Source organism: Spermophilus citellus (genome assembly GCF_964194105.1).
Source record: "Spermophilus citellus genome assembly, chromosome: 4".
NCBI lineage: Eukaryota > Metazoa > Chordata > Mammalia > Rodentia > Sciuridae > Spermophilus > Spermophilus citellus.
In genome coordinates, this window is record NC_138185.1 from 225985328 (window position 1) to 225997996 (window position 12669).

The 12669-nt window shown below is 59.5% G+C and overlaps 2 protein-coding genes across 21 annotated transcripts in view; one reads left to right on the plus strand and one right to left on the minus strand.

Moving 5' to 3' along the window:
- Nucleotides 1-4201, plus strand: part of KLC1 (kinesin light chain 1) — a 56645-nt gene extending 52444 nt beyond the window's left edge. For 12 of the 20 annotated variants that reach the window (XR_014021868.1, XR_014021869.1, XR_014021870.1 and 9 more), the window contains 2 exons: nt 3517-3583; nt 3807-4201. Coding sequence is in view for 13 of the 20 variants with exons in the window: in XM_081293388.1 (XP_081149514.1) it covers nt 3517-3583; nt 3807-3809 (70 nt within the window). In the remaining 7 variants the exon portion in view is untranslated. The remainder of the gene's footprint in view (nt 1-3516; nt 3584-3806) is intronic. The other 8 variants (XM_081293384.1, XM_081293391.1, XM_081293385.1 and 5 more) reach the window with 1 other exon arrangement.
- On the minus strand, nt 1384-11138 carry XRCC3 (X-ray repair cross complementing 3). Its single transcript, XM_081293408.1, is given in 8 exon segments — nt 1384-1925; nt 1927-2137; nt 2221-2267; nt 2434-2646; nt 4829-4983; nt 6542-6754; nt 7926-8063; nt 9260-11138. Coding segments are annotated over 8 exon segments (1086 nt in total). The 5' UTR covers nt 9315-11138; the 3' UTR covers nt 1384-1871.
- Between the last annotated feature and the right edge of the window lie 1531 nt (nt 11139-12669).

The window sequence follows — 12669 nt, forward strand, 5'->3', positions numbered from 1 at the left end:
AGAAGTGGCCATGTCCCCACTCCTCAGTGTCCTCGTTGGTGGAGAGAGGACCCTAAGTTAAAAGCCAATCTAAGCCAGGTGGTGCACACTGGGGACGCTGTGGCAGGAGGATCACAAGTTCAAGGCTACCCTGGGCAGTTTAGTGGGACTGTGCCTCACAAAGGCTGGGTGTTGCTCAGTGGTAGAGCGCTTGCCTTGCCCGCCCGGGGAATCTACCCTCACCACCACCTAACAGTGGTAGGAAGGTGGAGCAGCTGCTGCCCAGGGCCAAGTGTGCTAGTCACTTCATGGACCATCATCCATAGATGTCACAGGAGAGCTCCCAGGTAGGCAGCACAGGGAGGCAGAAGCCAGACCTGGGGCTGGGCTGGGCACTGCGTGGACTTCCTCCCAAGTGGTCCTGGTATTGACAGGGTTGGAGGAGATTAAACCTGTACCTTACTTTTTTCTTAAAAGAATTAAAAAAATAAACCCCTGCATCTGGTGTGAAAGCTGTGAGGGGTACCATGCCACCAGGAATTCTTTGAGTTCACGGAACACAGGTAGCTGCAGAGACTGTCTGTGCCTCGGGGTCCAGGCGTCCTGGATTCTGGGGCTCACGTTTGCATTCTGCAGCAGCACAGTGATCAGACTTCTGAGAGCGGGGTGTCCACACCCCAGCCCCTGCTGTGCTGGCCAGCAGACGCAGCATGTGCAGGGTGGTTCCACATGCCGGGTGGTTCCGTGGTGCTGGGGGCAGGAACTCGGGCGTTCTAAGGGGGACAGGCAGAGGACCCTGCAGGGCCAGGGGCTCCCAGGGCCTCCCCAGAGGCCGCCTGCAGAGCAGACCCTGTGCAGACCACAAGCCAGGCAGGTGCATTCGTCCTCTGCTGAGTGGACGAGAGCTGTAGTTTATTTTCTAATTGATAGATTTTGCCTCGAAAATCACTTGGAATTCTCTGGTTACACAAAACAGTGTTTGACTTGCTGCCGTGGAGCCCCTGCACTTCTGCAGGAAGGCCGTTCGGGGAAAGTCCAGCCCCAGAACAGCTTGGTGATTGTGAGTCTTGGCCTGTTGGGGCCATGGTGCTCTGGGGAGCTGGTGATGTGACGCCCACACATGGACTGTCTCACCTGGAGGAACGCACAGCCTCCCATCTTTAGTGGGGGCTCTCCCTGCAGGGGCCCTGGGGTCTGTCTTAAGGCTGCAGGACCTCCCAGCCACTTGGCTGGCCTGTGCCTCAGTCTCTCCACTGGAGAGCAGCGGCAGGGATGGCTTAGGTCACAGGCGCAGTACCTAGCAGACAGCAGCTTCTTAATGAGAAGCCCACTGTTAACTCGCAGCCCTGCCTGTGAAGAGGCCATGTCCCTCAGGTCATGGCCAGGTGGTCAGATTCCAGGGTCCACCCTTCTAGCCAGAAGGGAGGCTAGGCTGGCCTGTGCAGGTGGTCCTGGCAAACATCTGGCTGCATCCCCCAAGGTGCATGTTGCTGGTTCCTTGTATCCTTTCATCAGCTTCCCCAAAGTTGCCTACACCACGGGGGGTGGTTGAGGTGACCAGAGGTCCAGGGCAGTGTGTGCGGGTAGCTTTAGCAGGGTTGAGGACCACCCTGCAGGACACAGGCTCCCAGGTCGAGGGGAGGCTGGCAACTCTGACCAGCAGGGTGTGGGTGGGGCAAACTGAGGACGGGCCCAGAGCAGCCCCTGTGAGTCTCTATAGAGCCCCCAGCCCCTATGAGTCTCCTGTCCGCCAAGGGCCAGCAAGCTGGTGGGTGAGGTGGGAGAGGGGGTGCAGCCTCAGCTCGCTGTTCACCTCTGTCTGAGGAGGACCGATGGTGCGCTGACCCTGGTGGACTGCAGTGCTGTGCGTCTGTACTGGCCGCTTCCAGGGCTCAGCCAGACTCTGGGCTTCTTGGGACCTGGTCCACGTTAGCAGGACTCGGCCCTCAGTGCCCCTCGCACCCCTTCCACTTCAATTGTGTAGAAGCAGGAGGAGGGGGGCAGGTGAGGGGCAGAGAGTACCCGCAGGATCCGGGCCGGGTGGCCAGGGGGGCCCTGGGTGGCCTCCTCCTCGCGGAGCCGGTGGGCCATCAGCCTCACAAGGAGCTGGTTGGCCCAGGTTATGCCAAGGGCTGGGGAAATGTGCTCGTCCCAGGGTCTGCAACATGGAGAACAGGCCATTGCTGCTGTGGAAACAGTGTCCCCCTCCTGCGCTCAGTGCCAGGAGGTGCCAGCACTTACCCTGGTGGCCCAAGTGCTGCGCGCTGCTCCTCCACAGCCTCTGTCACCTGGAAAAAGCCCAGTGGGGTCAGCTGTGGTGGCTGAAGGTCTCTGGGAAGTTTCTGTGTCAACACAGAAAGGTGCACGGACACTCCCACGCCACTGCCCCACTCCTGGTGTGCTGCCCACCCTGCCTTCCCTGGCTCACAGCAAGTAGCTCTGGCCTTGGCCCACCTGGTTGATGCAGAGCACAGGGCTCCGGAAGGTGCTGCTCATCCGGCGCAGCGTGGCCCCTAGGGACTGCAGGTGCCTGGCCCGGGTGGCCGAGGCCTGACCATCAAATTCACAGCGGAAGGGGCCTGCCACAGAGTCTACCACCACCAGGCGGGCCATGCCCCGTGACAGGAGGACGGGGACCTTGGTGCTCACACACTCCAGCAAGGTGTCCTGTGGGAGTTAGGGATGGCATCATGGCCCCTCCAGGTGCCCAGGTCCCCTGGCACTGCCCTATTGTCTGTGTCCTCCCCAGACACTGCACCAGAGCCTTGCATTCCACCTCTGCGTCTCTCCAGAGGCTCCTGTTTGATAAGCTCGAGGCCTACCCAGCTCTCCGCTGGCACTGTGCCCTCCGCTGGCCCTCCGAGCAGGGGTCCTCTGCAGCATCATCCCACCCCCGCGCACAGCCTTCCCTGAACTGCCTGTGCTCACACCAGACTCGGGCAGCCCTTCTCTGCCTTGGGGCTGTCATCTCACCTCCCATCAGAGACCAGCCCACCTCCTTCAATGCCAGACGCATCTACAAAGGCCAGAGCTGGTGGCCACCTGATAACCAGGTGTGCCCATCAAGCAGGTCTGAGCAGGGGTCCCAGAGTCTATCCTTCATAAGGCAGGCACTGCCCCCAAATTTAACTGTGTCAAGTGCCAGGACCATATGCAGGGGCTGCACCCTGGGAGACCATGCAGGTGGGGGCCAGCCCTTCCACCACCCTGTGCTCACACAGCCCTGGCCAGGGGTGGAAATGAGCCCCTTCCAAGGCAGACCCTCCTCAGGGCTCCGTTTGGGGACCTTTCTGGCCCCAGGGCTAGGTGGGCTGTGATGCAGTAGGTGGCTAATGATGGCAGAGGTCTGCATGGTGGAGGGGATGAGGCAGGAACACATGGGTGAGCAGGCCCGAGGACACAGGCACCAGTTCCAGGTCTGCAGATCATCCCAGCCAGCTGTGCCGTGCCACACAGGCTGTGGCACCTGCAGCTCCAAAGAGCTGCGAGGGCCTGGAGTCCAGCCCAGCGTGATACCAGGTCTGTGCTTCTCCCCAGGGCATCCCCAGCGGAGCCTCTTTGTGTGGAGAATGACAGCAGCAGCCTGGAGGATGCCAATTCTAACGTGAGTTCCATACACTGGCCTCCGCCAAGGCCACAGAGGAGGTGGAGGGGGACAGGCATGGCCTAAGGCCCTGCTTCTGCAAAAGGGGGCTCCTTTTACAGAGATGAACGCACAGGTCCCCTACGTCCCCCAGCCCTAAGCCACCTGTTTCCAGGCAAGAGTGGGGAGTCCCTGAGCTGTCTCCAGAATAGGGCCTGGCCTGACCTGCTGCCTTCTCTTGCAGTGATACTGGCCTGCTCTGCTCTAGGGTACCAGGACGCTGCCCTGTGCAGCCCCGGAGCTGGCCCTGGGACCGGCAGGCTGAGGCTGGGAGGGCCCTTGGCTGGGGCTGCAGCGCTAACTTAGTTCTCCTGACCACGACCGCGGAGCGCCATACTAATAATGAACCACCCCACTGGCAAGGCCTTGGAGAGGCAATCAGCTGGCTGGGCAGGTGCCACCCAGGCAGCCCTGAGGGGACGGCAGGCAGGTGCAGTCTGCCCCTCCCTGGAAGGCTCTCAGGGACAGGGTATCCATGTCTTGTGCCTGCCTGACCTCCCTGTGCTCTTTGCTAGCTCCTGCACTGTGTGATAATGTATTTTATTGTAAATTTTAAAAATTAAAAGTCTATACACCTCATCCTTTACTTGAAAGCGTCTTTCCATAGCAATTCTCAAAGGTGGGCTCTGCCTTCCATGTTCATGTCTGGTGCAGCCCTGCTGGCCGGGAGGGGCAGTGCCACACTCACCAGGACAGACACCATCAGAAGCAGAAGGGGATGGCAGAGGTTCCCTGCACCAGGGGACGCCCTGGTCCCACCTGGGCTACTCTCCCACTCTTTCCTCCTGGGGGCGCTGGCGAATGAACGTCCAGCCCAGTTAAGTCTGGGCCAGATGGCACAGTGCTGCTCAAAGAATGCACAGTGGGCAGTGCCCTGCCTGCGGGGCCACAGGCATATTCAGGCCCAGACCCTCTGCTTGGCCCAAGTCACCAGGTTCCTGAGTCCTCTCCAGCCCCACCTGGGCTCATGCGGGTGAAACCTGGTGTTAGCGAGGCTCCTGCTCAGTCACTGCAGCGAGAATCCCACTCTCCACATCCAGTCCCCACGTCCCACCAGGCTCCTCATCCTCCATCACCCAGGTGGGGGCTGGTCCCCGACCACTGACATCTTCTCTTGGTAACTTTCTACCCTCTGACCCCACCTGGCCACGCGTCCCCACCTGTCCCCCACTGTCCTGGCTGCTGCAGCACCACAGAGACACTCACCGCGTCGGCCGCGTGCTCCACGAAGATCTGGCTGCCGAAGCGGATGCTCTGGAACACATCCTGCGGCACGTCTGCCCGCAGGAGCTGCTGCTGCTGCATGAGCTGCTGCAGCCGGCGGCTGGGGAAGGCGTCTTCCGTGCAGATGTAAACGGCCCCTGGGAAGCCATGCGCCACGCTTCAGAGGACCCGCGGCTTCAGAGGGCCACACCACAGACATCTTCCTGCTCCCATCTCTGCTGCTCCACATCCTCACCTCCAGCCTGAGCTGGCGGACCAGAGCCAATTCCGGTCCCACCTGCAGCCACTTCCCTTGGGAACGCGGCTGGACTTCAGCTCTGATACCCAGGTGCATACACCTGCTGCCCTGAGCCCGGGGCCAGAATGGCTACAGGTGGGCTCCTGTTCTGCCCATTCCTGCTCCCTCCACCCCCTGGCTGGGCAGGGGAACAAGTGGATGGGCAGGGCCAAGGGGCTTTTGAAGATGTCCCTCCCTTGGACCTACAGAGACCCTCTGCTCCACTCTCTGGGCTCCTGACACTGCACCTCAGTGGTGATTGGAACAAGTGGTGAGAACAGGGTCATTGGCCCTGTGCAGCCCCTGGCAGCTGCCTGGGCCTAGACTCTGTGCCCAGGGCATGCTGAGAGCCTGCACTGAGAGCCAGGGCCGTCCAGGCAAACCCTGTGTTGGTGGGCATCTCACTTTGATCACAGAGGCCAGAGGGCTCAGGGGGAGGAAGAACCTCTGCACAGATGGCGCCAGGATGACCGAATGACGTACACCTGCAAAGGACCGAAGCTGGACTTCACACTAGGTGCAAGAATGCACTCAGAATGGGCCACACGTGGGTGCCAAGACTCTTAGGAGAAAACCCGAATAAATCTTCATGACCTTAACTGACACTAAGCACAAGCAACCAAAGAGGACCCACAGGAGAACACGTGGTCAGGCTGTGTGCCCAGGGCACAGAGTTCTTAAAACTCGATAAGAAGGCAGTTCCAATATGGCAAGGACCCCAAGAGATGTGTCTGCAAGGCCATCAGGCACAGGAAATGCCCAACATCCCTGTGGACCAGGGGATAGGAGCCCAGACCACAAGGGTCGCTGCCCCGTGCCTCTAGAGATGGAGAGGACCAGGGAGCAAGGACCTGGTGTGTGACTGCTGGGGACATGCGTGATGCTGGGGGGCAGTCAGGTGTGGGACTGAAGGGACACCAGCCCAGCTCTGGGAATTGGTCATGTTGGCCACTCATGGTGCAGGTTATTGCGCGTGCGCACAGTGTGGCAGCTGGTGTCTCAGTTGTCCTGGGCTCCTGACCATCCCTCCGGAGGCTCCAGACACTGACTGTCACCCAGGGGTAGATGTGTCACGTGCCCTGGCCCTGCACTCTGGCTGTGGCCACATACTCTGCAGGGGACATTGGCAGGTGGGTGTGATATGTTGCAGGGCTCACACTGGGTGGCAACCTCGAGGGCTGGCCAGTGACCCTGGCGACCAGATGCCAGAGGGTTCAGGTCTGTGGAGGCTGCCTCTGAAGGTAGCCAGGCCCCAGCTCTCCTTCCCCTTATTCTTCTACAAGAGGAAGATGGGAATCCTGGGAAACGCCTGAGGCGGCCACTAGCCCACTTACTGGGAAGCAGCTGAAAGTAGAGCCAGGACCCCAGAGCCACCAGATCAGGACCCTCCCTGCCCCAGGAGGAGGGTGGACACTCACCAGCCTCCAGGCCTCCGTGCTGTGGTGGGAACTGCACAGCCAGGCAGAGCTGCAGTGCCAGCTGGGTCTTCCCAGCTGAGCTGCGGCCAGCCAGTTCTGTGATGCCCTCCAGGGGCAAGCCGCCGCCCAGGAGCCCATCCAGGATGGGGCAGCCCAGGCTCAGGCGCTGGTGCTGCGCGGGGAAGCGCTCCCTCTGCTGGTACAGGTGCAGCGCTGCAGGGAGGGGTGGGGTCACATGGCTTCCTGCCCAGTGCCCCACCCCTGTCCAGACTGCAGGTGTGAGAAGGCTGGCAAGGGGGTCACATTGGGTGGGCAGAGGGGAGGTGGCCTGGCCACGTGGCTGTGTGCCAGATAGAACCCAGGAGAACCTGCCCCTGCTAGACTTCCCAGTTCTTGGCCAAACAACGCAGCTAGACATTCTCAGAGAGACTGCTGCCCCCAGTGACAGGGCACCAGGCTGAAGCCCACCCTGGGCCCGGAGCTGAGTGGTGCTGGATACCACAGCTGGCTGTTGCCAGAGATCTCGTGAAATTAAGATGCGCCTCAAACCCCGACAGTCCCCAGGGTTGCACAGAGATCTGATTAGGCTTGAAGTCGGCTAAAAACCAACAAGGCACAACTAACAATCATTCTGAAGCATGTCCCACAGCAGGAGGCTTTGTGCAGCATCCCACAATGGTCTCAGCAGCCAAGGCCACTCAGACCCCAGGATCATCGTCCTTGCGAGGGCAGCTCTGTGGGAGGGGCTGTGCAGTCCCTGGCCTGAGCCCTCTCTGGGCCCCACTGGGACCACAGGTGTGTTCGCATAAGCACGCACACGTACACACATGTGGCAGCCATCTGCTGGTCACGCTGACACCCTGGGGTGAGGTGAGGACCCAGGGAAAGGTCCAGAGCCAGTGGGGCCAGGAGTAGCAGCCCCCTGTGCCCAGCCTGGGCAGGTCAGCACTGAGGCAGGCTCCAGTCCCAGCCGCAGCAATGTGCTGAGTGGGTGCCCAGGACCACTGAGTGTCTGCAAGGGAGGGCACAGTGGACCCCTGCCTGGCCAGGCACCAGATCACAGGGAGCTGGCAGCCCTGCACACTGATAATAGGAGCCTGGCTCTGTGGGCACTTGGTTCCCACTCTTGTGGCGGTGGCCCTGGGCAGGTCCCTCTGCCGCCCCAGTTGGGCACTGCTGCACCATCTGCTCCACCCCCACCCCACCCCACCCCACACCTGCAGCCTCAGCTCTTCTCTGACCCAAGAAAGCAGCCCCAGGTGCCCCTCCCTCCCCCAGTGCAGGACGTCTTGTGGCAGGACCTGGCCCTGGGACCCCATGGCTCTGGGGACCCCCATGGCTCCTGGCACGGACCCCAGGTATCTGCCAGACACTCTCCACCTACCTGTGAGGATGGGGCCCCCACGCAGGTGTGAGGAGGCTGCTGTCAGCAGGTGCTGGACATCAGGGCTGGACAGGCCGGTCAGTCTCTGCAGGTCAGCTCCAGAGAAGTGCAGGACCTCCTTCACGGCCTTCAGTCTGGCTGACACCAGGAAAGACCAGGAGTCGGACGGTGCTCACGGGAGGCAAGGCAAGGCGGCACCGCCTGGCAGGGCCCTGCCTCAGGTCAGGGACCACCTGCAGCCAGCCCTGGGCAGTCGGGTGGAGTGGGCAGGGCAGTGGGGGAGGAGGCTCAGGGACAGTGCCCTCACTGCACCTTCCTGTGCCCCCAGTGCAGTTGGAGACAGGCGGGCAAGTTCTGGGTGCTGTGAGGTGGCCTCCGTCACAAATGTCCACCCCCTAGAAATGTCTCCAGAGGGCAGTGCTGCCTGGCAAGTGGCATGTGCCCCTGGTGTCAGCTCCTAAGAGGCTGCAGCAGGGGCTTTAGGTGACACAGCGAGACTCAAACAGTCAGTGGATGTCACCTGCCTAGGTGTGCAAGGCCCTGGGGTCAAAACCAGAAAGGGGAGGAGGGGAGGCTCTGGGCTGGGCGGGCATGGCTCTCCACTTCTGCACTAGTGGAAAGAAAAACAATGTTGCACACACGCCCAGGCGATGGGGGAGTGGAGGACGAAGGGCTCACAGGGAGTGGGGGATAGAGCCAGATACCACCATCAGCCACGGACAGGAGGCTCCAGTCCGGACAGGTGGGACTGACCACAGGAATGGAACTCCTGAGGCACGCTCTGAAGGAGATCTGCAGAGGACAGGAGGGGCCAGAGGAAGATGGCTTCCCAGCAAGCAATGCTGCCTGAGGGAGGCTCTGGGGACAGCCAGCAGATGGCAGATGTCCCAGACTGCAAGTGTGGTGTCTGCAGCCACCCTACGATCATGAGGCCACCACCAGCAGGAGAAGAGGTCAACAGGCAGAGGAGCAAGGCCCTGAGTGTGCCAAGTGTCCTGAGGCTCCAGGGGACAGGAAAGGCGAGGGGATCAGGAACAGTGCCTGGAGACAGCTTGTGCAGACTGCAGAGCAGCTGAGGAGCCACAGCGAACAGGTGACTCGCTCCCCTTCCTAGGCCACACCCACGTGTGCAGTGATGGGAAGGACCTCAAAAGTCCCTTCCATCAATGCACATGGAGGAGCCACAGCATGTCCCAATGCTGAGGCCACAGTCGGGGTCGGGGTCTCAGGGGAACACCGTGGAAAGTCGATCTTCTGTGACCTTGTTCTACATCAAGTTGCGCACACACCCACATATCCACGTGACAACTTCAGTCTTAGGCAAGTTAAAATACCTTTCTTAACTGCAGCAATAATCCTGGGGTTCAGGTCCAGCTGATCCAAATCCATGTCCTCAATGGCTGGCCACCAGGATGAACACTTCTGGGGGCCGCAGATTGGAGGTGCTGACTCCCAGCCCAGGTAGTCTGTGGGAGTGAGTGTGAGAGGGTGTGCTCAACATCTGTGCAGCCAGAGGGAATGTCGCTGTCCTGGACACTGTCCAGTTAAGTCCAGAGCATCTACCTCCAGGAGTGATGTGGCAGTAGGAAGCCTGGGGTGCTGAGGACACCTGGCCCAAGAGAAGCATGTCCTTGCCAGCACCCTGCTCTCCTCAGCTCAGCTCTCTTGGTGTTGGGGACCAGATAGAGAAGCAGGGTAGGGACACGAGGTGAGAGAGGGACTCTGTGGACCACCCAGGGTGCTGACCCCCACGGGCTTTCTTTTCCAAGAAGCCATCTACCTGCAGCCCGGCCTGGTCTGGTGACAGGCTAAGTCACATTCCTCAGCAAACTACCTGTTAACTGCAGCAGAAATGCAGGCCTGAGGTACTGTCCAGGGAAGAACCCAGGGGACGTTTGTGACCAGCTCCTGAAACTAAGGGAGACAAGAACATTTCCTCCTAACCATAAAGTCTGCAAGAATGTACGGTTAAGAATCCAGTTAGATGGGCTGGGGATGTGGCTCAAGCGGTAGCGCGCTCGCCTGGCATGCGTGCGGCCCGGGTTCGATCCTCAGCACCACATACCAACAAAGATGTTGTGTCCGCCGTAAACTAGAAAATAAATATTAAAAAATTCTCTCTTTAAAAAACAAGAATCCAGTTAGAACTGGTCAGCATGGGCCAGGTGACCTAGAGTGGCTATGGCAGTGGAGACTTCAAAGTCTGATGTCATCCTGCTGTCAGTCAAAAGTCAAGAGGGGGACCTAGGCAGGACTCTGGAAACTTCCCTGGGATCCCCAGTAAAGCTGGTGTGCAAGAAAGGCACGTTGTCCCTCTCCTTCCTGAGGACCCCCTCTCTCCCTTGGGACTGTCCTTTTCCCCCTTCCCCATCCCTTCAATAAATCATTCCTCTTGCTCTGAGTGACTGAAATCTTTGGCCTGGTCGCAAAAATTAGGGTTAAGAGAGGGTCTTCATGCTGCCTCAGTTTCTTGGAAGGCTCTGGCCCTGTACCATCGGGATGATATCCAGCCCCCAGATCCCCTTTTATGGGGATCACATGACTTCAGAGTCTTTGGCAATCTCTGGCTTAATTTCCCTCAAATGTGTCTCCCTCCCCATTCAGAAAGTGTAGAGGAAGTGCGCTTAGGATCTTGCAGGAGCCTGAGGACCTCAGCAGAGTCAAGGAAGCCTGGCCAGGCCGAGGTAAGGGGCCGCAGGGCAAGGCTTCTGCCCACCTCACCCATCAACACGTGGGTGCCCTCCAAAGAAGGAGCACCAGTGGCCAGGCCACAGAAGGCTTTCCTGCCCTCTGGTGTGGGACGGCTGCGCAGGGACTCAGCCCTTTCCAACAAGCTGCTGTCCTCCCCACAGCAAGGTCAGGAATGTACATGGGGTGCTGGGAAGTGTTTGGTCTTACAGACTTGAGGCCAGTGACCTGGACGAGCCCAGCATTTGGGGGTTAGGTCTATCAGGGGAAGTGGGCAGCAGTGGGTGAGGCTTCCCTCATGGACTCAGGGTGTGGCCTTCTGCATCCTCCCAGGCTGGAGCAGAGCTGAGAAGCCAAGAACAGCCACAGTTCAGAATCAGCTCCAGCCTGGGCGAAGACCCAGGCACAGCTGCTCCTCGCCCACCACAGCACCCGGGAGGCAGCTGCTGGGCAGCAGGAAGCAGTAGCTGGAGGACACACTTCCTGATGGGGTCACAAGGCTCCTGGGGCCCAGAACCTGTGGGCCTTCCAAGTCAGCTCCTGGGGCAACACATGGGGAGGCTCTTGGCGTTGGGCTGATAGTACTGCCCAGCTGGACAGCAGACACACAGAGCTCCCAGGCCCACTCAGGGTAGTCAAGAGACAATGGACGTGGATCTGAGCAGAAGCTGGCTTAGCAGCTACAGAGAACCACAGCATTAATACTGGGATACATGTTCTAAAGGAAGCAGCCGAGAAGGGGGTGATGTGGGTTCAAAGCAGCTCAAGGGCTGCTGACAGAGCTGGTAGCTGGCATGGGGGAGTTAGACTCCCAAGCAGAGAACAGCGGAGGAGGGACATCTCCAGAAGGCACCTGGTCATCAGAAACCTGGCTGGGCCTCATGTGGCAAGGCAGGAGCATCCCTTTGAGAATATGGGAATTTGAGAGCCCTGAAGTTGGGAGGAGGGTTAGGGTGTGAACCAAAGTGGGGTGCGAGCTGGCAGGGACCCCAGGGCATACACCAGAGGTAAAGACAGCCTCCAGAACAACAGCCAATCTGTCTTACTGCCAGAGCTCCGAGGGTCTATGTGTGGAAAGCTCCTGGGACACTGGCCTGGGGCTGGCAGGAGGCTGCTGCCTCAGGCTGGGCTGGACACCAGGCAGCACAGAAAGGCCCACAGAGGACCCTGCACCTGGAGCCTTCAAGGGGGCAGGGCATCTGGAAGCAGGCTGGTTATTCATCAAGACCCTCCACTTGGTCTTTTTTCTTTGCTGTGCTGGATATCAAACCCAGGGCCACTAGCATGCGAGGCAACCAAGTCACACCTGGCCCCACTTGGCTAATCTTTCCAGGTTCCTGAGTCCTCTCCAGCCCCACCTGGACTCATGCTGGTGAAACCAGGTGTCAGTGAGGTCCCTGCTCAGTGCAGTGGGAACCCCACTCTAAACATCCAGTCCCCAGGGCCCACCAGGCTCCTCATCCTTCACCACACAGGTGGGGGCTCCCGGGTCCCCCGACACCTCCTCTTGGTAACTTTCCACCCTCTGACCCCACCTGCCCATGTGTTCCAGGTGAGCCTTGTCTGTCTCTCTCACTACAAACCCACTACTCTGGTTCCTGGATAGACAGTGATGGTCCTTGGGCTTTAACAAGTGCCATTGAAAAACATTTTTAATGCCGAACATCTGCTGTGTCTGACAGCCCCACTTTTGTCTTCCAGAGTGTCCAGCTGAGCTTTCATCTCCAGGGTAAGTACTGCACAGGAGGTACTGTTACCCAAAGAAACCAGAGAGTGTGCATGGAGGGGTGCCGCCATGCTCGGTCACACTTGCCCGGGCAGCACGACCTTCAAGACTGGAACTGTTATTTTTCTTTCTATTGTTAAGTTCAGAGCTAAATTCAGGTAAGGCAAGTCCACTGACATCTCCATAAAACCCACCAAGGGTAACAAAGCTGAGCGCTCACATTTATCCAACACTTGGGATGTTCCCAGGGCTGCTGGAAGCCCCGGGCCCGGGTCAACTTACACAAGCCTCACAACCAGGATGGAGGCTCTCCGTTTCGATGAAGAGGAA